The 27,347-nt window shown below is 42.4% G+C and overlaps 1 protein-coding gene across 1 annotated transcript in view; it reads left to right on the top strand.

Moving 5' to 3' along the window:
• Positions 1–27,347, top strand: part of PITPNM3 (PITPNM family member 3) — a 767,267-nt gene that overhangs the window by 722,089 nt on the left and 17,831 nt on the right. Inside the window, exons 11-14 of the mRNA XM_088449478.1 lie at positions 6,330–6,521; positions 13,692–13,840; positions 15,761–15,877; positions 17,642–17,758. Coding sequence (XP_088305604.1) covers positions 6,330–6,521; positions 13,692–13,840; positions 15,761–15,877; positions 17,642–17,758 — 575 coding nt within the window. The remainder of the gene's footprint in view (positions 1–6,329; positions 6,522–13,691; positions 13,841–15,760; positions 15,878–17,641; positions 17,759–27,347) is intronic.

Raw genomic sequence — 27,347 nt, 5'->3', positions numbered from 1 at the left:
CTTTAGAATGTAAGCGCTCACGAGCAGGGCCCTCTTACCTCATGTGCTTCTACTTCCCTTACTTCTATTTTAATCTACAACAGCACCTAGCACTTGGTTGCTGACACCATGCTGCTTATTTAAGTGTTAAGCTGCAATGTTTCTAAATCATGTATTTGTCCTGTATTGTTTGTACTGTTAATAACTATTTACTTTGTGCTCATTTTTTATGTACTTTGTAAGTCACTGTGGAACCCTTGTGGCGCCATATAAATAAAAGATAATAATAACAAGGTAGATGAACTAACTGCTTTGGGGCTCATTTACAATTGAATGTAAGGCAATTTTATGGCATGTCTCCCAAATGTAGCAGTACACGTCCACTTTAACACGCACTCATAGGTGTTGCTTTCAAAATCTCCCTGAGATGCTTTTTCAAAAGTAGGCAAGTATGCATTAATTTCAACGTTATGGGAATTCTATGAAGAGAAAGCAAAATAGAAAAAATAATGACCCATAAATAGATGGGTGACAGGTGTATCTAAGATGTAACACAGAAAATCATTAGCCATTGGAAATATGTAAACAGAAAGCTTGAACGTGATGACTGCGCTATGTAGTTAGTATTTTACACGTTATACACTACAAATACTTGTCTAAAAGTATCCCATCCAAAAGCAAGTTAGTTCCACTTGGTACAGACAGATCTATGTTGTAAAGTAAATAATTGATAAAGTTAATACTGTGCTCATGAATCATGATTCCCAAAAGAGTTACAATAAAATCCAGTTTGCAAACAGCTGTCCTAATTGTAGCCTGGCCCTCCCACAATTCTGAATTAGAGCACAAACCGCTTTAGGGTACGTCAGGTATAGTGATCAGGTGGCTGAAGCAGTGGTACGTGTTTACAAATGAACTTTCATTTTACAGGGCATAAATAACTGAATGTAAATGTAAATTTATTTTCTGCATGCACATAGACACACTACATAAAATGTTATCTGTGGATTTTGCTAATAAAGTTAGTGGCCCACAGTAAGTAACAATGATAGTACATAGGGCCTGATTCAGACCCACTCGCAAGCGGCTGTCCGCTCGTAAGTGGGTCGATGGTGTGCACTGCGCATGCGCACGACGGAGGGAGCTCCGTCGTGCGCATGCGCCAGACGCGACGAGCGAAGGACTTTTCTTCGCTCGTTGTGTCTGATCAAAGGGGGCGTGCTGTCGATGTTGATTGACAGCACGCCCCCTTTGGTGGGCGTGCCTCCCAGACGGGGGCGTTCCCAAGAGAACGCCGACCGTCAGAAGCCGGCCCACTGACATCACTAGTGATGTCAGTGGGAGTGATTTTGGCTCTGATAGAGCCAAAATCACTCCGGGCCTTGCGGTTGAGAAACTCAACCGCAGGCTCCGGCTCGCAGTGGCGATGGTCGCGATGGTCAAGACCATTGCGGCCATCAACCTGCACGCTCCTATAGGCTGTGGGTGGTGACCCACAGCTATACGAGCGTCCAGGAGGACGCTCCATAATTATGGAGGATGGCCCTCATTCAGAGCGTGCAGCTCTGAATGAGGGCCTCAGTGCGGTAAATGATCTTCTGTTTTTTTTTTATCACCAAACCACTCAACAGTTCATCTTATGCTGTGTTATCCTGTCGTGACGGTGCCCCCCCTTCCTTGTTTTTTTGCTGTCAGGCTTGACTGATAGAAAAATGATTCTGTGTGACAGACATCTGAGCCGTGCACCCAGCATTTAACTCATCAGCCTACAGGGCTCTTTAGACATGGAGAATTCCATTTACGCACAATAATTTTAAGCTGTTTATGGTGAGTGGTGACTTGGTGATATTATGTCATAATCAGTTGGGAAGTCCCAGTTACTTGTCCATAGGTGTTAATATACTAGAGTAGCTTATCAAATGATAGAGCTGAGCCTTAGGCTGGGTACACACTATAAGATCTAATGTCCAATATATCATACCAATGCGGATCGGAACGATATATTGTACACATCGCACAGTGCATATGACCAATCAGTCATTCCCGGCATCGTCCCATCTGCTATGCTGCACGTCAGGTGGGACGATGCAATGAACGATCTGGTGCACGTCGTGTAGTGTGTACACAGGACCAACACTACAACACCATATATTGGACAATCGTACCTCTAAACTATGGCACTTTTCTTTATGATGATTGCACAGTGTGTACAGGAGCAACAATTAATTGTATACAGTAATCCGACATGATGTATATTGCTGTCGTTTGGAAGATTGCATAGTGTGTACACTCTACATTGTGTGTTCTGGGATTTAGTGGAATTGGGATGACTGTTGCATAGTTTGTTTCATCGTATAGTGTGTACCCAGCTTTAAACAGAAGGATGTGTGTGTAGTAAGCTGGTGCACTATTGTGACTACTGATGTGTTTTGCATACAGACACAATGGATTCCAATTAGTAAAGGTGCATACACACGTAACGATTTTTTGAACGATTTGTCGTTAACGACGTTGTTATCGTTCAAAAAATCGTTCAGTTTCTGAGTTATAATGATGAATGATAATCGTTCAAGCGCGCTCCCATTTGTAGTTATCGTTCATTTCAGACTGTCCAACATAACGATTTCATTAAGGGAAGGAACATTTTTCGTTCATCGTTGTAAAAATCGTTCATTACACTTAAAAAAGCGTTCACTTTTTCAAGGGAAAATCTGACAGAAAATCGTTGGTTACAAAATAGTTACGTGTGCATGCACCTAATGGCATCATTAGTAAGACATCAGTACAGGGAATTTAAATAACCATTTTCCCTGCAAAGTAAGTTTTGGTCCTGCCAAACATGTTGCTTTACGGAGATATTATGTAGATGGTTACCAAGCTGTCCCTGCGTATCCTCTTTACACACTTTTCTGGGTATCAGGGTTTATCGCAGATAATACCCTTACAGTGTGAACATGCTGTTAAACCCTGGCAAAAACCCTTCCCCCGTGCGCGCGCTGTCCCAACGCCGCTGCAACTGTTGAGCTTACATTTACCTGCCTGGTGATCGGTGCTCTGGGATCATGCTCTGTGACCACGGTCAGCTTCTCTTACAGCATAGAGCAGTTGATCTAGGTCACAGAGAACGATCCCAGAGACCAGCTGCCCAGAGTCCCAGAGGACCTCATCGGAGCACCGATCACCGGTTTGGGTGCAGGTAAGTGTTTTTTTTTTCACACTGATCAGCACTGCGGTCTATCGGACACGCAGGCTGATCACAGGCACCTACTCCACCCCGATAATTAAAATGATGAATAGGCTCCTTTGTCATTTTAACATACCCAATGGAGGTCTAGCTCCACATACTTTCTCACCACCTATGCCCATAGTGCTTTTAACTGCTGAAGCTAGAAAATGCAAAAGTAAATTGCCTAACACTAGGCATATACAGGGGCGCCGAGAGGGGGGGGGGAGCGGGTACAAATTGCCCGGGCTTGCTGGAGGGGCCCGGCGGGGGCCCGGGTCCAGTACTGCCCCTCCCCCGTCTTTCATCACAGCAGCCCAGAACACGCTGCTGTGTGCTGCGCTGCACTGGGAGACTGCTCGTGGCTGCTATGAAGCAGCCACAGCAGTCTCCTATGCCTGCGGGGGGAGCGATCAAGCTGATCGTACCCCCAGCTGGTTATGCGCCGTGCTGAGGGGGCTCAGAGCGCCCCCCTCGCCAGCACGCTGCAAAACTTTTTTTTTCCTTGAAGGGGGCATGACCACGCCTCCCACAATTAGGCCATGCCCCCTTTACCCAGGCCCGCTGCAGCTCTTGGCGGGCCTGGGCATATACACAATCTCATTTCATCTGTGGTTCAGAATGCAAGCAATACAGAGCTCCTCCCACTCATTTAAAAAAAAAAAAACCACAACACTAGTTTCAATTGAGTTTCCAGTGTGTTAGCTACTGTGTATAGAAAAGCCTCATTAAAATAAATAGGCTATTCAAACTTTATGTAATACACGTGGTCACAGGGAGGTGGGGGAGGCCATAGGCGTGATCCTACAGCACATGTGGAGACACCTTCTCACTGTTGCTGGAGAGAAAAAAACGTTAAGTACACTCCATTGGTTGAGCAATATAAAAACATTTTACCACCGCTTCACATTAAGTTACGCCTGGTGAAGAATTTTGTGAAAGCTCTGGATACAGAAGGCCAGCTTTCAGGTATCTGAAGGAAAAGTTTACGAAGTTAAGCAAAGCGAAGGCATATTTCAAATAAGGAAACTGCTTACGGATGAAATATGGAACGCTAAATTGCTGGATATTGAGTCTACTGCTTGGTCCTCCTTCAAGGCTGCTGTACGTAGATTATTAGGGAACAGAAAAGTGGCCAACTACATGTCCATCGTGAATGCACTATTGGACAATTACAAGAATATGGGTTGTAAAATGTCACTTAAAATTCACTTTTTGCAATCCTAGCTAGACTTTTTCCTTGACAACCTGTTTAGTGTAAATCACATAAACTACCAAGGGGAAACGTTTTCACCAAGACATTCTGAGCATTGCTACCACGGACGCTCGGTCCCTCAAATGATGGTGGGACTACTGCTGGTTCCTTTTTAGAGACCAATGAGACACTGTACAAACAAAAAGTGTCAACATCAGGGTTTAAACCGTTTGTTTTTTAATCCAGTTTTTTTTAGAATTCATGTTTTAATGAAAAAAGAAAATATCCTGCTTATTATATTAATACTGTGAAACATTGCTATTTATTAGAAGCCTTGATCAACCATGTTTTAATGCTTTCTAACATTAATAATCCACAATTGTTTTATCTCATCAAAAGAGAGCCAGACAAAGGGCCTGATTCTGAGATGGACAGATTTGCAGAGCTGCACAAAAGCAAATGATCGCAATGGTTGCTCCTTTGGTCAGGCTGCGGGAGCTGAAGCTTCCCGCAGCATGACCAGGTGCTGGTCACTTAAGAGGCCAGGAATCTGCGTTCACCAACTCAGACCCTGGCATTGTCCCTCCTGGAAAACGGGAGTGACACGCCCCTGTTTTTTGGGACGCTGACCAGGCACGCCCCCACTCTGCCCCCCAAACACCGCAGCATGTCAATCATACTGTGGCTTGGGAGGGGGGGGGGGTCTGTGAGCGTAATTGCAGGACTTGTTCTACACATACATACACTTTTGAGCAGAAATAAACAAACTAATTCTATTTTAAGGAATTGTTCTTGGAATGTGACCGGCCCAGGAAAGTGCCAAATACGCTCATCAGTGGAGGAGTTCAATTGTTTTTCACCTCTATTAACATGAATGGCCAATTGGAATGAATGGGAAACATACAGCACTTTACATGTGTAACTACCCTTGTAAACTCAAAGTTGATATTTGCAATGGGTGCTAGTATATAAAAAGTAAAATTCAGGTGCTGTACACTTTTTATTTCCCATGTTGCTCTAGTTTTGTCATTTACAAGAATGTCAAAATTACATTCATGAAGGGCAAATTTAATAATAATAATACAATTATTACAATTATTATTAATAATAAACATATTTCAAGTCACACATTTTGTACTATGGTTTTTAAATTATTTCTTGGAAAATTAAATCTTTGGAACTATATTCCTTTCCATTTTTAGAAATCAGTAGCAATGTATGAAAGTCAATAGTCATATAATTTACTTTCCTTTTGCATTCTGATTGTATTTGTTGAATTTACATGTCAAGAGATCAATAATGTGCAAGATGCAGGACTGTTCCTATATTCTATAAAGGCATTACTAAATATGTTTGTGAAGTTTCAATTTACAAAACATGTGTCCCATAATCTACTCATTAGAAAAAAAAAACTTTAATTATTTTGATCAGGACCCGGGCTACAGTGTTTTATCTTTGCCTCCTGGTTTCAAATGTTTTGCACACAGTCACTAGTCATGACATCACTGAACGTCAATTACATGATTTGCCCTGTGACCAGTGCCTGAGCAGTAGATGCTGTACCTCAGTTGCCTGAGCTGCTCTTCTTTCTAACTAATACTCTGTACTGACATGACTTGTTCAAGTGCACTCATTTCCTTGTGACCCTGTAGCTCTGCCTTGTTAAACCATTTTGTACCTGTGTTGCCTGCCGATGACCTTGGATTGGATTCTGATTTTGCATCTGAGCTGCCAGCCCTTACCTTGGTCAGTATGCACCATCTCCTTTCTATCAGCAGTTCCCAGGCAAGTCTAGCCAGGGGGCTGTTACCTACTGTAGGATAGTATGCCATCTCTCGCTTACAGGGTCCTTGGTGAAGACCAGTTTCCCTTTCAGACAAATTTACTTACTTTAGATAAACAATGCTCAATTTTCAATTTTGTTTCCTCCAGTGGATGCAATTCAAGACTGTAGTGCAGCATTTTCAGAAAATACCACAATCAACAGCTCTTCTACTGAGGCTCCAGTGCGATCCAGCTTCTCAACTCCAACACAGGCGAAAGCCAGACGATCAAGCCTTTTGAGCATGAACAGTGAAATGTCGAGTTCTTCAGAAAGCTTGCCATCTGCAAAAATAGCTAACAGTAAGTTATTTCTTTCATTGTTCCATACGTTAGAATACATGAGAAAACAAGATACAATTTGATATTACTTTATAGTGTAGCCCCCATTATTTGATAAAGAGTAGCATGCGAAATATAAACTCTGGAAACACAACAATGGTTATATTGCCTTTGGACTGGTTTACACATGAACTAGCTTTCCAATGTCTATATGAGAGCAAGCACTGCATTTGAAGTGCTGAAGACCCTAATTCGTACAGTATCTGGTCTGAGGTCACATAGATAACACAGACTTGAAGTTGCTCATAATCAGTTTATTGGCCCATCACAGGTCTGTGTAAAGGAGGGTTAATCTAGACAAGATAAAACAAAAGACAAATTCCTCCAGCACTCTGCAATAGGCCAGAAAAGGAGACATACATCCTACACAGAGGCGTCACAAGGGGGGTGCGGACAGCACCCAAGTGTTGCCCTTCCAGGGAGTGACACCAAAATGCCAGCTCCTCCACAGTGACATGGACCCGGGTGCTGCCCTGTGACATTATCATGCAGCACCCAGCTCCCGTCACTGGGGGGGAATTGACATTGCAGGCACAGTCTCCGGGGGCAGCCCAGCATTTCCGGGAATGCTGGACATGCCCCCGGAGTGATATACATGGGGACTTCCCGCAAAGCCATGCCCTTTTTTTCCAGCATGCGCACGAGGAGGGGCGGGGTATTTACCGCACCTGATGTTACCGACCTCGGTTCCGCCACTGATCCTACATAATAATGCAATGCAGAGGACTCAGTGACACACATTTGCAAATATATGATAAGCCACCCACATTTTCCTACACTAAATAATAATATCATCACTTTGGGTCATCATGTGTTTCTAAATTGAGAGCCAACTCACCTGGAGGCACCTCAGGATCCTCCAATATGGCACTACGAGGATCAGCATTTTCTCCAGACACATACTGTAGATCATCTTCAACAAGCTAATATGCCTCTTGACCAGGTCCAGCAACAAAAATGTGTTTTTCCCCAAGTCACAAGTACTCTCCCCTCATGTTATTTTATAAGCCCCAGGGGCAAACACAGGATTTTTAAATAGAGGTTCCTACAGTACATATAATGCCATATAATGCATTTATATTACACAGCAATTTGGTCAATCATGCCATACAGTAGTGCCCTCAATTCACATTGTTCTAGAGTGCCCCCAATTCAACGTTGTAGTTTACTCAATTCATATTGTGCCACAAATTAAGTGCCCACAGTTCACATTAAGCCACACAGTTAGGGGAGTATTAAGAGAGGAGGGAACCTGTGTAGAGTCTCTGCCCAGGGTTCCCTCCTCTCTTCCCGGTGGCTAGCATCGCACTGATTGCAGCAGTAGACTGTGGGCACTAACAGACTCTAGCGCTGTGCGTGTCTACTGCACATGCGCAAAACGCCAGGAACATGGCAGCCACGTGATTTTACTGGTGATTTGTACAGCGCTGCTAGCACCAACATGGGACTCCGGAGAGGTAAGTATTGATTAAATGGGTGCAGGGTGTACCGCACACCCTGCTCCCATTATAGATACGTTCCTGCACACAGTAGTGCACTCAATGAACATAATGCTACCACAGTGTAGTGCCCCTAATTCACATCATGCTTCACACTAGTGTGCCAAATTCACATTATGCCACACAGCAGTGCCCCCATTTCATTGTACCACACAGCAGTGCCCCCAATTATCATTATGCCACACAGTAATGCATCCAATTCACACTATGCTGCCAAACACAAGTGCCCTCCAATTCACATTATGCCACACAGTAGGGACTCTAATCTGTGCTTTACTTGGTCTGGGGTTAGACTATGAGATCCCCTGTAGCTTGTCTCTAACTGCGAGGAAGGGGGATGGGCAGCTCATGGTTCTGCCATCTGTGTGGTTTTGCACTACTGCTCTTTGAAAGCCAGGAGCCCAGTACATGTGGTCCACTATACCCAGTAGTGGTTCCAGGCATGGGCAAGCCGGTCCGTCGCCCGGAGCGCTACTGTTTCCGGAGGGCGCAGGAAACGCCCACCGTCCCTCCCAGTGCTATTGCACATATGTAAGCTTAGGGGGAGGGAGCGGAGTAGGGAAGGGGCGGCAACACAGGACGGCACTGGGCGCAGCACAGCCTAGCGCCGGCCCTGCCTATACCCTCATGTCACTGGGCCTGCTCCCATCAGAAGCAACAGATGCAGTAAGCAGCATAGCTGGAGATCTCAATTATCATGAGGGGGCGAGGCTGCACACTTAAGTGCAGTTAACAGGAACTTTTTGGATGTCACATTAGTTGGCAATACGTGTAAATTCATCCTTGAGGTTAGACAATAAAATAAGTTCTCTGTGATTCAACGGTTCATGTATTATTCTGCAGACATCAGCAATTAATCTTGGAAATAGTCAAAGCCATGTGCCATATTCACATCAATTTATAACTAAGTTCTGATTCATGAAACACAGGACAATTATTGCTAGACGTAGCGCTAGAAATATATAAAAGGCCGAAATATGTATTGTTAAGGAATCCAACAACCCAATGGGGCAGATGTATGAAGCTGTGGTAAGTGATAAAGTGCAGAGTGATAAATGACCAACCAATCCGCTCCCGCCTGTCATTTTTCAAACACAGCTAGTAACATGACAGTTGTGAGCTGATTGGTTGTCCGTTTATCACTCTGCACTTTATCACTTTCCAGAGCTTCATACATCTGCCATTGTGAGTAAAAAACCCAGGGACGCTTTCTCATGGACAGAATTTCAACATTTCAAAAATACTGTACTCTTAGTGTAAAATGGTGGCATTGACTCTGAAATACTAAGGGCTGTCACACCACATCAGATGGCAAGTTGCTTAGAGCATAGCTGTTCTACTGGCCAACAATGTAGTGTGCCAGATTACAGCTATCATATCAATCAGCTCCTGTCATTTTTCAAACACATCCTGTAAAGTGACAATTAGGAGCTGATTGGTTGGTACGTTGTCTCTGTCCATTTTATCTCTCTCCAGGGCTTAGTACATGAATGCAAACTATGCCCTTCTAGTTTCAATAAATTTAGTAAGGAAACATTATTGTTTTCTAATGCATGACATTTACTGTACACTCTTCTAAGATAACTGTTCTATTCAAAAGGCTTACTTACCATTAACTCTATAGAGTTGTTCTTTTTAATTTTCTTTAATGCTACATTTAGTAAATAGAAAACCTGATCCTCAGTATCACTGTATAAGGCAGAGGTTCCCAAACACGGTCCTCAAGGCTCCCTAACAGTTCAGGTTTTAGAGATATCCATGGTTGAGCACAGGTGACTTAATTAGTACCTCAGTCAATTTGATTTAACCACCTGTGCTCATCCATGGATATCTGTAAAACCTGAACTTTTGGGGAGCCTTGAGGACCGCGTTTGGGAACCTCTGGTATAAGGTACAGTACAATTTTTCTTTAAATGAATGATCTGACTTTTGCAGACACTGTGCAGCAGTGTGGAGTTGTGTCCACTAGTAGCATGAAGGCAGATGTTACGATCATCTGATTTACAATAAGTTTTTGTACAGCATGTATAAAGGCCCCCATACATCAGCAATTGATTGCAGCAATTTGCAATCGATTGTGTATAAAAATCTTTCCCTTTTTCAATCAATTGCAGATTGTCGAACTGCCACAATCGATTGAAAAAGGGAAAGATTTTTATACACAATCGATTGCAAATTGCACAATTGCTGCAATCAATTGCTGATGTATGGGGACCTTTAGTTTCATCATCATTCTGACCAGATACTGAGAACCACTAAAAGTTATGAAAAGTATATCTGAACAAAGTTTTTTTGTGTCTTACCGATCTCTTATAGGGTGTGATGCATCCCTTCGCATGCATGCCAGCGTTAAATACGCCCTTATGCATGAAGGAAATCACAAAGGACAGCTCTCTCGGTAAGAGCTGTCCTTTGCGATTGAGGGACTTCTGGGTCTATAACCGAGAAGTAACTCTGGCATCCTTCTGCACATGTGCTGAAGGACGGACGGCGCGGGGGTGCTGGGAGGGATCCGATCAGATCCCTCTCAGGGGGGTGGCCGCAAACTGAAGTCCATAGGCTTCTATTGGGCAATGTCATCTGAAGATGGCGTTGCCCACCGCATCAAAGCCCCGGAATATATTACATTGCGGTGCTTGATGCACATGAGAAATGCAGTCAACCTCCAGAAACAGCATTTTTACAGCATTATTGACTTAGCTGCATCCTGCAAAAAAAGAAAAAATCAGATGCTAGAATGCAGTGCTCTTTAGTATAATGTATTCCAATTTGACATTGTAAGTGCATTTATATTTTTTTACTTGCCCATACAATTTATTAAACGCTTGAGGGCTAATGCAGAATTAAATGCAAGTTGGTTTGATGAACATGTCTTCCATGTTTTTGCACTGGACATGCTCTGGAGGTGACCGTGTGCATGCAATACAGAGTCATGCACAACTCTGACATCACTTGTGTGCAACTGGGTGATAACCTGGCCCTTAGCATGTAGGCAAAGGTCAGTAAGGACCTGTCAATATAATTGTGGGCTATACAGAGTTGTGTGTTCGTGTAACCTGTTATCTTTTGCATTAGGGATAGGGTTGCTGTAAGTGCGTAAGAAATTATAATGAATGCTATGAAGCCAAACTCATGGATGCAGGGGTCGGGGAGGGGGGACTCTTTACCCATGCCTGGGCTTGTTGGAGGGGCTTGGTGGAGGCCCAGGTCAGTTCACATCCCGCAGAGAGCGATAGTAGACTGCTGTTGCTTAGCAGCCTCTCTCCCCAGCCCAGCACATGCATGATTTACCGATGCTGCTGTGCTGCTATATAGCGGCCAGTGGTAGTGGGCAGGTTACAGATTGCCCCCTCCCCCCCCCCAGTTCCTCCCTGGCTGAGTTGCGCATGGGGCATAGTATGTTTGTGCCTGATTTGGCCGCACACCCCAGTACCCAGGCCTACCACTGCTCTTGATGGCCCTGCATGGATGAGGGCAGTCTGACCAAAAGTGATGCGTACACCATATGGATGAATATACACATTTTTACATGATGTCATGATGTCACATGATCAGGGGGGCAGAGCCAGCACAGGGCACCATATAGACCGTCTACAGCCTACAGTCTGTTTAATGAAAATAATAAATGAGAACATTGATACCTGAGAACTATGAAGTGATATCTGTATTAGGCAGTGTACAGCCTCTCTTACCAGTGCAAGATTATTCTGTCTTGGAAAGTTTTACACTTTTGACATATAATATCCTATCTTCCTAGCTATCCAGCTTGTAAGAACTCTGAATGTATGGATGAGAAATGACAATAATACAGTACATAATCCATAGGGATTTATGAATTATGTTTGATATGGTAATTTGTCTGACATTTTTCATTTAATTTTTGCCACATTGATTCAGTAATGTTAGATTAGACTAGAGGATAGGTGGGAAAGCATTGGGAAGGGACAAGATCATTAGTACTGGAAGATAGGGAAGGAATTACTAGATAGGATAGAGAAAATATGTGTAGTGAAATATGTTTACAGTAAGTTACACTGAGCATTTTTCAGATTGCTCATTATTTTACACAATTTCTCATAGCCTCTAACATTTTCCTCTCCGCCAGGATTTTGGCAATTACTTCAAATAGCTGCTTGCGGATCAGGTGCTGTCTCTTTGCCAGCTCAGCCCATTTGATTTATGAATGCATCACAGACACATGGCGGCTTTTGATTTGGACTTACACTGACAGTGCCCTCATGTAAACTACTAATGACTTCCACAAATATACATGTAAAAGTTTCAGGAGTGTCTAAGAACTGAAGGATTTGAGATAAGAGCTGGACATGAAAATAGCATATTTATGCTCATATATCAGTGGCATCTCAAGATGGGTATGCAGTGAGATTGTCCAACTTCACTATGTCAACATTTAGAATGTCAACACCAGCATATCGACTGTTGTAATGTCGACATGGTTAAAATGTTGACAAGTCAGATCTTTACATTTCAACCATGTCGACATCTGCAAAATGCAGAAATGGCGAAAATGACGACGTTAGCGTTACGATCACCTTTAGGGTTAGGCTAAAAACTATTTGCTGACATTACCACCATGTCGACATTTCATCATCTTCAACATGTTTAATTTCAGCATGATGAGCAAGTTGACATTCTCATGTCGATATTATGAATGTTGACATGGCGAATGACGACAAAATATATCCGAAACCCTCAAAATGTTTCCAGCTCTGCAAAAATCGCTCGTGTTAGATCTAAATCAGGCGTACTTAGACCTCGCAAGCAGCTTAGCTATTCCGTCTGTGCTGATATGGTAATGCAGCAGGAGGTATCACGCCTTTTGCTGCATTACGTATCCGAGCTGTGTTGTCCAACGCAGCATCGGATACTCTGTGGAACATCGGCCGGCTAAGGTGACCCATGGGATGAGAAGAAAAAGCCAGGAAATCTCTGTCAGTCGATGGAGATCCTGGCTTCTTCCCTTCCCCCCAACGGCGGCGACACGGCTTCATTTCGGGAAACAGAGGCTATCGTCGCCCCCTCCCCACCCATAAACGGCAGTAGACTGTTAATCACCGATAGTCTGCAGCCAGTCTATGTGTGTGATCGCAGACCCGTCTGCAAATGTGCAGAGCAGGTTATGCATTGCTGGGACACATGAGTTTTTCTCGATGAAGCACACAGATTTGATAAGAATCGTATTTTACTGAATTGCGTTTTTCAATGGTCTATGCAATCGTGTTTGTTTGTGAGTTCAGTCGTATTGGGCTGAAGACAATAGAATAGCCTGTGAGCAGCGTGTTCTGCCGAAGCACTGCACAGATCAGTGTGATCTGTGCAGTGCTTCTGTATGTACTGTGTAAAGAAAGAGTTAAAACATTTTTTTTTTCTTTTTAAAGATAGTTTTCTGGGTACACACAGAACATTTTTTCTTGGTAGGCAAACTAGCGCAGATCTCACTCTAGTCTATACTAGACCCATTGTGTTTCTCACCAATACTTTATATCAACCAAATAGCATCAAATATAATTCTATGTTGAAGTGTCTTGTTATTGATATGTACTAAACAGATATAAGCTGCTATTTTAAATCATTCATATAATGTATCATTTTTGTTTGTCTTTTGCTATAGTTACAGCTAACTGGTGGGGAACTAAGCGCATCGACTACGCCTTATATTGTCCTGATGTACTCACTGCCTTTCCGACTGTGGCACTGCCACATCTCTTCCATGCCAGCTACTGGGAATCAACTGATGTAGTAGCCTTCATTCTGAGACAGGTAAGGGAGCATTCAGTGAGAAGGGACACAGAGGGGCTATGACCGCAGTACAGACCGGCTGAGCCTTTATTTGGCAATATGAAGCATTAACTTTTATGTTTTATATTACAATTTGAGAGTAATTTGGTATTTCATTGTTCTATATTGGTTTGTACAAACCTTACATTTTAATTTAGAATAAATATGGTGTTTTTAACCATATCATTACATAAACAAATATTGATCAATAACCATTATCACCTCCATGTGTAATTGATGTCTGCTGTGTGCTATAATTTCTAATCATCTGTCTCTGTTGCTGGGTGGCTCTGCAGCTACAGTATGCTTGACTGCCCGTGACCGTAGAGACCAAGGGGAGTTGTAAAGGAGGGGTGTAGGGCGGGCAATAATGTTGTGTCTAGGGGAGGCCTGACCCCTAAATCAGTCTCTGCTATCGACTAGTTGCCTTGTTATGGCTACATGCCATCGCACGGTATTGCCACCTACTTTATTATAAAAATAAGAGAGTACTTATATTTGGATTGTTTTTTCCTTTTCTAAACTTTGAGTGCTGTATTTTAACAGTATTAAACTAGTAAAGCAACTGACATGTCACAAATTGTAGTGTTAATTCTAAGGAAATGTAAACAAATCACACTGATGTAACAGTCACAGCATTTGTAATTTAAACAAATGGGAAATTTAAATAGACTATTTACCTACTTTTGACGGTAACCCGTCTGCGACTTTATGCAAATTCAGTTACAGATGGTGTACATCTGTGTGTATGAATGTACAAAGCTGAGACACCCACCCACTGTAATATCGACTGGTGCTTCTATAGACGCCACCATGGAAACCTGCACCAGCCCCATGGTACTGTAGGAGCAGATTTTCCATCTGAGTATTTCCTCCAATGTGAACAATAGAGCATCTGTGTACGCAACCTGTTCAGCAACATGCCCGCGACAATCCCATAGCATGCCCATAAGATGGGCCATCTCCGTGCATCTGAATTCCAAAACTAATTTGATACTATGCATTTCAATCGCAATAGCGCCACCTGTGTACACACTATGTAATGCACCACAGGGATTTCTAGGGATTTTTGCACAGTAGCTAAAATAAACGCTCAATATCTGCATTATGTGCATTTCATAATCAAGCCCTGTATGCAGATTAAATTCAACAGTGATAGCTGCCTAGGAATGCTCATGTAATTAGGAAACATAGGGGCCTATTGATGATCACTAATGGGCCCATTACACATGATCATTTCCGTATGCATTTATTAACAGGCCCATGTATTATTATTAGGGGCCCTCTAGTATTCAGAAAACCCTATTGCCTGCAGGAACTTATGCCGGCATCAGAATGATGTCAGTGTTTTGTAAAGGGACCCGTCTCCACCTAACACTGTGTGCCCTTCAGTCGTGTGCATGCGTGCAGGTCACCCATGGGCAATGGACAGGATTGGCAGGAATAAGCATCACTGCTGCTTTGGGGTCAGTGTTAGGGATCGCAGGGACAGCTGATATTCAAATCAATGATGAATTGTTCTGGTAGTAAAGTGTCCACCGCCACAACTCACAGCGAGTCGGATACTAAATTATCAGGCACCCTGATAATAAATAGGCCCCATAAATATATTTCACAACCTGAAAATATGGTAGTGGCAACGGAAATTGTATTTGTAATCTGCTATAAGATGCTATCAAACAGGCAATGTACCTCATAAGAAGTTGTCAGATGTTTTATTTCAGAGCAAGTGAATGGGATTACACTAAGGTGTGATCATACTCTGCCCTTATACATTCAAGCTCCAGACTCTTATGTGTCTGTCTATACTGTTTCATTATTGATCACATTTCAACCAAGACTCATTGCTCAGACACATGATGACGCCTGTTCCCTCTTTAATCAGCCCTCACTGTCTTTCAGCTAATGAGGTATGAGAGCGTGCAGATACAGCAGAAGGAAGGAATCGACACCATGAACATGAGCCCCTCCAGCCGGCAGGAGAAATGGCTTCGAAAGAGGAACCACGTGAAACTGCGAGTACGTTATACAGTCACAATAACCAATGAATGTTTGATAATATTAACCCAATACCTGAATGCGTGGTTTTCTTTTCACTAAAACAGAAAGCCAAATTATAACATGTAATATAATCCTCTTTTCTTTCTTCTTTTATTTTTTTATGTTAAACTCCCAGCGAATGCCTCAAAGGGTCTATTTTGCAAATGTAAACCCTCTCTAATCTGTAACTGTAAGGTGTATATAGCACTTACCTCTCTTGAATATCCTCTGTACAGATCACCTGTCTTTGACTGGCTCCCACTAGCATAATAGTTAGCCAAAACCATTCACTTTGAATTTAAGAGTGAAAAGCAAATTGCACTACATAGTCCACACCCAATGATGAGGGTGAAGGGTGGTACCTCTGACACTCAGAACTGTGGGCACTCCACACCCAATGACTAGAGTGAAGGTGGTACCTCTGACACTCAGAACTGTGGGCACTCCACACCCAATGACTAGAGTGAAGGTGGTACCTCTGACACTCAGTGCAGGGGGCATTCCACACCCAATGACGAGGGTGAAGATGGCACTTCTGACTCTCAGAGCAATGGCCCAACAAAGGTGGTAGGAGCTGCATGCGTCGTAAGCCCTGTACTAAAGGTGTATATAGTAAATAGTTACAGAATGGATAGGTTGTTATGTTATCTATATTGATCTTTTGTGTCTAATTTACACATTTAACACAAGTATAATTAGGAGGAGTTAATGTATACAATATTATAGCTATAGGATTTTTTTTTCTGCAAAGAGCTGTGCAAAGTCAGTCAGCTTGGGAATAGGCAGAGAAAATGAACAGGGCTACAACTGAGCAGTGTATCCTTACATACTGCATGTCACAGCATGGTGGTGTTCATTTCATTGTCCCATCTGCTGTGCAGCACAGCAAATTAGACAATGGGATGAACGACCACAGTGCACAATCAGCTGCACATACTGGCCCTCATTCAGAGCCGTACGCTCTGAGCAGAGCGCACGCTCTGAATGAGGGCCGCCCTCCATAACTACGGAGCGTCCTCCTGGACGCTCGTATAGCTGTGGGTCACCACCCACAGCCTATACGAGCGTGCAGTTTGATGGCCGCGATGGTCTTGACCATCGCGACCATCGAAACTGCGAGCCGGAGCCTGCGATTGAGGTTTTCAACCGCAAGGCCCGGAGTGATTTTGGCTCTATCAGAGCCAAAATCACTCCCACTGACATCACTAGTGATGTCAGTGGGCCGGCTTCTGACGGTAGGCGTTCCCTTAGGAACGCCCCCGTCAGGGAGGCACGCCCCCGGCACGCCCACCAAAGGGGGCGTGCTGTCAATCAACATCGACAGCACGCCCCCTTTGATCAGACACAACGAGCGAAAGAAAGTCCTTCGCTCGTCGCGTCTGGCGCATGCGCACGACGGAGCTCCCTCCATCGTGCGCATGCTCAGTGCAGAACATCGACCCACTTGCGAGCGGACAGCCGCTCGCGAGTGGGTCTGAATCAGGCCCACTATACGATCTGCACGATATATCGTTCCGATCCCCAGCTTACAGGTAAAAGCTGATTACAGGGAAGTAGAGGTGCCGGTAGTGCGCTGTCAGTTTCTAAGACAGCACAGAACCGGGACAGAGACAGAGCTAGCTTAAATAGGGGCATATGACCTTCTCAGTTCTCCTAGAAGAGCCTTGACAAAAAAAATTACATTTGGGTGTAACTAACTCTGCTTCGCACCATGTGAAAATGATTCTTTTTTTTTAATTTTAGAATGTTACGGCCAATCACAGAGTCAATGATATAATTGCTGTGGAGGGGGGAACGCAGATCTTGGTTGGCAGATGCATGTATGGCCCACTGGACATGGTAGCCCTAACTGGAGAAAAGGTACTGTACTTGTCTTTTACTTTTAAGATATATTGACATTTCTCTTTAAATAATTAAATTTTTCCCTAAACACTAGATTATTCTATTTCTAATTAAAGTGAAACTAAAATCTTTACCACAAAGAAAAAGCACAAAAAGGGGCGCTATACTACTAAAGGAGCAATGATATTAGATATATTGGTTTTTGAAAGTTGCTGAAAAGTATCTTATGGGAGTCTTAGAAATTGCTGCTGCCAATAGAGGAGCTGACCCTCTTATAGAAACAGAAGAAACACAATTAAGGAGCGCTATCTCTAAGGCACATTATAAACACAGGTGGGTATTAAATCATAATATAGGTCCTAAATAAGTCACTGGAAAATGTAATGTAAAAAGGTCAATTTAATATATGAATAATGAACCGAAAAAAGGAACACTTAAGTAAAATTAATAAAATCAATAATTAAAGAGAAGCGATTAATCAAGTACTAGTAAATAAAAAAATAATAAACTGAAAAGACACAGACAAATTAAAATAGGTATTGGTATGAATGAAAACTAAAGAAATACATACAAATCAAACATAAAACCATGTATATTTAAGTATATGGAGTCTATTTACTAAGCAGTGTTAGGAGACAGAGTGAAAAGTGATAAGGTGCCGGCCAATCAGCTCCCAACTGTCATTTTTCAAACACAGCCTGTGAGATGGCAGTTAGGAGCTGATTGGCTGGTACCTTATCTCATTTCACTTTGGCCCTCATTCAGAGCCGCTCGTTAGCGGCAGTACGCTCGTTCCGAGCGATGTTCGCACATCTGCGCATGCGTACGGTTTTTAGTACGCATGCGCGAACCAGTCAGTGCGGCCGAAAATCGTTTGTACGCTATATAGCGAGTGCCTGCTATTTTGAGTGACAGAATGAGGCGTATGTGGGTGGTAACAGGGGAAGGTGCTTGAAAACGGGGGAGTGGAATTCGAACGCAGGCGTGCTTAAAGGTCAAAACGGGCGTTTTAAGGGTGTGCATAATTAATCCAGCAGCGTCATTGACCACGTCACTTGGTTTTTTTAAACTCAGAATTTGCTCGCAAAATAGCGGTTGAAAAAACCAACCACAAGAATAGCGAGCAGTTCATACGCTGTACGATGTACTCGATTAATCAAATAAATAGCGGACATGACGTATGGTGCGAGCGGCCAGGGGGCGTTTTTATCAAATAAACGAGCGTATGTTTTGCTCACTCGTTCAGACTTAGAGGTGTGAACAGACTGCAATTTGTGAATGGATCATTTGAATAGCCACCCCTTGTTTTTGAACGAACGACCGCAAATAGCGAACGGCTCTGAATGAGGGCCTTTGTCTCCTAACACTGCATAGTAAATACTAGATCACAAACACATTGGTAGAAAAAATTCAACCCTGTTTATCCTCAGTGTCAAATCCGTGCTGATGTGCAACACTGTTGCCAAATCAAATTATAAATGCCAGATACTGTTGCCAGTTCATGTTAACAGTGTTATTAGATTGGAAAAAAAAATAAAAAAAATAAACCTCTCCCGTATTATACTTTGTTCCTGATCTTCAGGGTACTGGATAGGTTTGTAGACATGCACTGGCCAGTGATAGGAGGATCTAAACGGGTAACAATCATTATGCACAGATAATCTACAGTAATTGTACTAAGTAAAAAAAAGTCAATACAATTTTCCAATGTAATAACGTTATTAGGAACTTCTCTTTTATACAGTATGTGTTATTGTGAGATAATATTTAAAACTTCTAACCACAGTCTGGATGATACTGGTGTTATGAGAGACAGCACGGAGAGATTATTGACAGCGCGTGCTTAAATCAAATCATTATGTTGTGAAAAAAAGGAACTATCTCTGCCACTTTGATTTGTGTGGTACCTTTATACTCTGGTTCCGTTCGTCTTGTGGGCTTGGTCCAATGCGAGTGCACTCGTGGACAAGACCATCAGTCCTTTGGCCCTTTGATTAGTCAGACGGTCTCTCTCTGTATCATGGACCGGCAGTGGGCAGCCATAAGCGGTATTCCAGATATTCTCTCAGAGAACTCTACTCGTGGTCTCTGTAGCTTGAGTTGGTGATTAGACCATGTGTTGTAGTTCTCAGAGGTCTCAGCTGTGCAGCAGGAAGCAGGTGGGGCAGGCTTGATGCGTTTCTCGCCACTTGCCGTTTCCTCAGAAGCAGTCTCCCCAGTATATAGGTCCATTGCTTTAAATACCTCAAATGTCCAATTAGAATAGGTCATTCACACCTTAATCTTTTCTTCCTAGGCAATGGGACTTAATTAAACCTAGTATGTGTATACCATCAATCTAGCTAACATAGTTTTGAAAGGGGGACTTATTATTATTATTATTATTATTATTTATTAACAGTTTCTTATATAGCGCAGCATATTCCGTTGTGCTTTACAATTGGAACATTAACAGAACAAAATTGGGTAATAACAAACAGATATATAGGTAGGAAGGCCCTGCTCGCAAGCTTACAATCTATAGGGAAATAGGCATTGATACACAAGGATAGGTGCTATATATTGCATTGTGGTCCAGCCAGAATGCACAGTTTCTTGGTTGGCTGCATGATCCAGTCACACAGGAATATCGACCAAATGTCATGAGGATGTGAGAGAAATACGATGTGTGAGATTGTGTGTGGACTATAAAAGGGGATGTAATTAGAAATGGAAGCTATGAAGATTATGTGGGAGGTTCTGGAATCTGATAAGCATGCCTGAAGAGGTGAGTTTTCAGGGAACGCTTGAAGGATTGGAGATTAGAGGAAAGTCTTATTGTGCGAGGTAGATTATTCTATAGAGTGGGTGCAGCGCGAAGAAAGTCCTGTAACCGTGAATGGGAGCAAGTAATGCATGGGGAGGAGAGACGCAGATCTTGTGCTGAGTGGAGAGGTCGGGTTAGGAGATATTTTGAAATGAGAGAAGAGATGTATGTTGGTGTGGTTTGGTTAATAGCCTTATGTGTAAGTGAAAGTATTTTGTATTGAATACGGTAGAAAACCGGCAACCAATGGAGGGACTGACAGAGCAGGGCAGAAGAAGAAGAACGTTTCGCAAGGAAGATAAGCCTTGCAGCTGCATTCATAATGGATTGTAATGGTGATAGCCTGTTTTTGGGAAGACCAGTAAGGAGGCTATTGCAATAGTCAATGCGGGAAATAATAAGTGCATGGATTAAACTTTTTGCAGTGTCTTGTGTGAGATATGGTCGAATTTTGGATATGTTTTTTAAATGTATGTAACATGATTTTGAGACAGATTGAATATGAGGAACAAAGGACAGTTCAGAGTCAAGGATGACACCAAGGCAGCAAGCTTGTGGGGCAGGGTGGATGGTCGAGGTATCAACAGTGATAGAGAGATCAGGTTGGTAACTGTTATTGGCCGATGGAAATATAATTAATTCTGTTTTAGAAATATTAAGTTTCAGGTGGCGAGATGACATCCAAGATGAAATGGCAGAAAGACATTCAGTGACACAGACCAATACAGATGGAGATAAATCTGGAGAGGATAGGTAGATTTGAGTATCATCCGCATACAGATGGTACTGAAATCCAAAAGAGTGGATTAGTTTGCCAAGAGAGGTGGTATAGATTGAGAATAGTAAAGGACCTAAGACGGAGCCTTGCAGAACTCCAACTAATAGAGGTAGTGAAGAGGAGGCAGAATCAGATAAACGAACAGTAAAAGAGCAACCAGATAGGTAGGAAGACAACCAAGAAAGAGCTGTGTACTTAAGACCTAGGGATTGCAGTGTTTGTATGAGAAGAGAGTGGTCAACAGTGTCAAAAGCAGCAGAGAGATCTAGAAGAATTATGAGTGAGTAACGGCCTTTAGCCTTGGCAGTGACAAGATCATTTACTACCTTAGTCAGTGCTGTCTCTGTGGAGTGTTGGGAACAAAAGCCGGACTGAAGTGGGTCCAATAAGTTGTGTGAGTTAAGAAAGTGTGTGAGGCGGGTGTAGACAAGTCTCTCAAGTAGCTTGGAGGGGCATGGGAGCTGGGAGATAGGACGTTAATTTGAGAGAGTATTAAGGTCAGAATTTTGTTTTTTCAGAATGGGAGTAATCACTGCGTGCTTGAACAGTGATGGAAAGTTGCCAGTAGAGAGAGAGAGAGAGAGATTACAGATTTTACTTAGGGTTGGGATAAGCACAGGAGACAGAGCTTTACTGATTTGTGAGGGTATAGGTTCTAGAGGAGAGGTAATAGAGTAGGAGGATGAGAAGAGTGTAGATACTTCATCTTCGTTTGTGAGATCAAATGAAGAGAATGTGCCTGAGGGTTCAGGTAGGGAATTGAGCAGGTCACTAGCTGAGGAAGAGTCTACCATTTCATTTCGGATCTTATCAATCTTGTCCCTAAAATAGGAAGCAAGATCTTGTGCACATATAGTAGCAGGTGGTATGGGTGATGGAGGGGTAAGATGCAGTTTAAATGTATTAAAAAGTCGCTTGGGGTTAGAAGCTTGAGCAGAGATTAGAGATTGGAAATATGTTTTTTTGGCATTGTCCAGAGCAGTACGATAAGAGTTGTAGATAGTCTTATATGTGAGGAAGTCACTTGTAGTATGAGACTTTCGGCACTGACATTCAACTTTACGTGAGAGTTTTTGTAGATGTCTTGTTAAGCTAGAATGCCACGGTTGACGTCTAACTCTACGTGGTGTGTGATGGGTAGCTGGAGCTACTTCATCGAGGGCTTTTTCTAGAATCTGGTTTAGGTGTGATGCAGCTGTCTCAGGAGAAGTGAATGTAGAAATTGGTGAAAGTTGTTGTTGTAGAGAGGTAGATAGTTGTTGAAGGTTAATGGCATTAATATTTCTACGGGTTTTAGGTTTAGGCTTGGTTGATTTCAATGATGTTGATGTAATGGAGGAGAGTGTGCAGGTGATAAGGTTGTGATCTGAGAGAGGGAAAGGAGCATTAGTGAAATCAGAAACTGAGCATAGTCTGGTGAATACAAGATCAAGACAGTGGCCCTCCTGATGAGTAGAGGAGTCAGTCCATTGGGAGAGGCCAAGAGAGGATGTTAAAGAGAGTAGTTTGGAGGCATGAGGAGATTGTGGACTGTCAATGGGGATATTGAAATCACCCATAATGATGGTGGAGATGTCTGAGGATAGAAAGTGAGGGAGCCAGGCAGAAAAGTGTTCCAGAAATTGTTGAGGTGGCCCAGGTGGGCAATAGATAACAGCAACTCGCAGAGAGAAAGGGGTGAAAGTCCTGATAGAATGTACTTCAAATGATGTAAATGTGAGTGAAGGTACCTGTGGGAGAATTGTGTATGTGAAAGATTGGGAGAGTAATATTCCTACCCCACCTCCTTTACAATTACCAGGCCTGGAGGTGTGTGAGAAGTGTAGGTTACCATGTGAAAGTGCAGCAGGGGAGACAGTGTCTGATTGTGTAAGCCATGTTTCTGTTATTGCCAGAAGGTTGAGGTTGGTTGAAATAAAGAGGTCGTGGATGGATGTTAGCTTATTGCAGACAGAGCGTGCATTCCATAAGGCACATTTTAGTGACTTGGATGGTGAAGGGAGGCATGCAATGTTTATGAGGTTAGCTGGATTTATAGTTCGTTGTGGGTGTGGAATGTGGGTTGGGCCTGGATTTGGTGATATGTCACCAGCTAATAGAAGCAGCAGGAGGGAGATATAAATATATTTGTTGGATTTGTCCGAAAGATTTTTATGGCGACAGGTTGTGGATGTTATTGTCAGTGTGTATAGATAAGTTAAAAGCTCATGTGTGTTCATAAGTGGTGAGAAGATTAATGAGGTAGCAATATGTACAGAAGGGTGAGCTGCAGGAAGAGTAAAGGATGTAGTAGCCTTAGAGATGATTTCATGAAGTGAGATAATAAAAAGATGTTTTTGATACATTGTCTTTTTTGTATTTGGAAAAAATAAAATTTTCTAAGTAATGGGTTTGTAATTACCTGGTCTTCAATGTTGTTCAACTGTTATTTAACTGTTCAGAAAGCAGACTTGATTTTAACCACTTAATGCATAACCACATCAAGCTGCTACCCTCAGCAAGCTGCCCTAAGACTGATAGGGGTATTCAATATGGGAGCGATAACATTGTTTTTGCGTTAATATAGGAGGTATGACGTCATTATCACAGGTTTTACTTTTACACCGTATTCAATTTCAAAGACTTACCGCAGTTTTGAAAAGTCTTTGATAAAAAACGGGAATAACTTTTCACCATTGAATAGGTGTCGAAAAAAAGTGCAGAATTGGGGTTTAGGGGTGCAGGCTTTAAAAAAATAGCCTGCACCCCTGGGAATGACATTTAAAAAAGAACTGTGTCAAAAAAAGTTTTAAAAAAAATTTGGGACACCACAAAAAGTTAATTGAAAAATTGGGGTGAAAAAAAAAATGGGAAAAAATTGTTTAACAATAGGGAAATAGGTTCAGGGCTATTCTGCAAGTATGCGGCAGGTGTTTTCTAGAATAGAATTATAGCGGCAGGTGCACAAATGCAGAATTTTTAAAAACTTACTTTAGGGACTTAAAAATATGCTAGTACCCATTTTCATGTACCCCAAATTTGATGGTACCACTTAAAAAACTAAAAAAATAACCTAAGTGCTCTTCTGCATCACTTCTTCAATGTCGGGAAAAAAACACCTGCTGCGGCTATTTAAATCCCCGACTTTCAATTAAAGGCTAAAACGGGGGTACCCATAGTGTTCCCCCATGTTTTTACAACTTTAGGGGGGTCTTACAATTATTTTAAGGAAAAATTCGTAACTTTACGCAAATCCAACTTCGGAGTTTCCCGTTTTCGTTAATTTTATATTGAATATGGGGATAAGCGGGAGCGCGCACCAGACTTTAACGCAGAAAAAAAATCCGATATGAAACGTTAACTTCGACAGTGAAGTTAACGTTTCATATTGAATACCCCTCTGAATGTTAAGAAATAGTATGCCTGATTAAGACACTAGCTTACATCTGAGCCAATATGATTTGGCAACAGTGTTGCACTCAGCACGGATTTGACACTAAGGATAAACAGGGTTGAATTTTTTCTACCAATGTGTTTGTGACCTATACTTAAATATACATGGTTTTATATTTGATTTGTATGTATTTCTTTAGTTTTCATTCATGCCAATACCTATTTTAATTTGTCTGTGTCTTTTCATTTTATACGTTTTTTTATTTATTAGTACTTGATTACCCTACTCTTTAATTATTGATTTTATTAATTTTACTTAAGTGTTCCTTTTTTTCGGTCCATTATTCATATATTAAATTGATCTTTTTACATAAAATTTTCCAGTGACTTATTATGATTTAATACCCACCTGTGTTTATTATGTCCCTTAGAGATAGCGCTCCTTAAACTAAAATCTTTGACTGAATTTAAAACGGTGAGGATTCTATGAAAGGGATCCGATCTATAGATCTACAGTAAACAGGTAGACGATGTCTAGATAGAACCAGATGTTAGGCAGACAATAGGTCGACAGGGACAAAAGCTTGACACACTAAAGGTCGTCATGTAAGAGTGTCAACGGGTACAAATGGTCGACAGGGTCAAAAGGTCAACACAAAAATGGTCGACACATTTTATATATTTTTTATGTTATGGTTAGGCTATTACCCCGACGGTTAGGGTTAGGTACTTGCCGGAGGGTTAGCCACTAGAAGGGACGGTTAGGGTCAGCCACCTACCCCAACATTAGGGTTAAGCATCAGGAGGGAGGGTTAGGGTTATGGTAGAGATTATGGTTAGAAAAAAAATGTCGACCATTTTTGCGGAGACCTTTTGACCATGTTGACCATTTGTACATGTCGACCGTCTTACTTATCGACCTATAGTCCCTGTCGACCTATTGTCTGTCTAACATCTGGTGTCTATCTAGACATTGTCTACCTAATTACTGTAGATCTTACAATCCACACCCCTATGATGTGTGACTGAGCAGTTTATATAGAATCCAAAGAAAGCTTTCACACCAGTACAGACTATCTATGAATATTACAGGACTCAATGGAACAAGTACTGTAGCAACCATGCAGTATGCTGCAATGCAAGACTTAGCTGAGGAAAACTTTTGTAGCAAGTATACTATACTTTCATACCAAAATCCTGTGTCTGACCCAGGTTATTGAACACTGTTTTAACCCGTGTCACAGCTGCTCAGACCCCTTTTAACACTGCACATGTGTTTGCCCTGCATGTCACTCCCTTGAGGTGGGCCTCTGCATCAACAGCCAGTCAGCAGCTTTTAAACTTAACCCGGGTCCCCCTTTTCAGACTACATTGTATCCGGGTTGGTCCTGTGACATACAACTTGGGTTGACCCTTTCACATTAAGCCAGGACCCGGGTCAGAAGCTTGGTGTGAATGGAGTATATTAATATTTCTTCTTGGTAATTTCAAAGTCTCATATATTATGAGTTGAATCGAATGTAATGCTCAAAAGAAGATTATCTCCTACAGTTAAATTATGGAACATACCAGATATCTCCAGAGAACTAGTATCTATTAGCCTGTAGTGAAATATCTCACTATGGAATCCTAATACGCAGAGCCGTAACTAGACTTTTCGGTGCCCAGTGCCGGAAAGAGCATTGGTGCCCCCCCCCCCATTTTATAAATAGGGACATAAGATAGTGCACCTGAAAAAGGGCCATGGTCTCATGGGGAAGGGCCAGGGAAGAGATATGGGTACTCCTGTGGCAGCCAGGAGATGCTGGGGATAAAGGAAGAGGAAGCTACAAATGAGAATAATAATAAACTGGAACATTGACAGGCCCAAACAGTGCCCCCTGCCCTGCGGTGCCCTGTGCCATGGCACTGGTGGCACTACCCTAGTTACGGCCTTGCTAATACGATCCCCTTTCTCCTCCTCTTGTCCAACTGTTTCCTGTTTCTTGTATCTTCTTCTCTTCTTTTGCTTTCCCTATCAGGACTGTCGAGCTATATGGCTGACCCTGGTGATACTGAGGGGAGCATGGCCAGATATGGATGTAGTGGCCATATCCCCTCTTCACGCTGTGAAGAGGGCATTTGTCCCCCTCAACAGCTAGCCCGGGCTATTTGGACAAGCCAGGGTAATTAGCGCCCCTGTTCCCTATACTTGTGAATTTTCCCCTCTCTTTTATTATGGCAGTCAAATCTCTATATATCGATCCAGAGTTGCACACAAAATGGTTACAATGAGGCCACATATCATGCACAAACATAAATGAGGATATTCGCAGATATAAAAAGTTGCAGGTTTCTATGTGGCTGCAATTTGTTGTCCTTTGGCCTTTTTTCTCGTGCAATAAATCCGTCCGAAATCAGACAGATCTCTACATATACACAGCTCATCATTTCCAGCAAAGTTGCCCCCTCGCCCACAACCCACCCTCGGAACACTTAGCATAAGCACCCATTGCAGCCCAGTTACTTTTATTTTAGGAGAATCGACTGAGCTGCTTACCACTATGAATCACTGATAGTTGCATACATACGCTTAGTCACAGAGCATGTGTGGTTTATTTAAAGAACAATTAAATGTGCCCAAATTACTTACAGGTGATCTATACAAAAAT

This window comes from Taudactylus pleione, unplaced genomic scaffold (genome assembly GCF_031769625.1).
Source record: "Taudactylus pleione unplaced genomic scaffold, aTauple2 ptg000485l, whole genome shotgun sequence".
NCBI lineage: Eukaryota > Metazoa > Chordata > Amphibia > Anura > Myobatrachidae > Taudactylus > Taudactylus pleione.
Note: the sequence above shows the minus strand (reverse complement) of the source record. Positions and strands in the feature narration are given on the sequence as shown.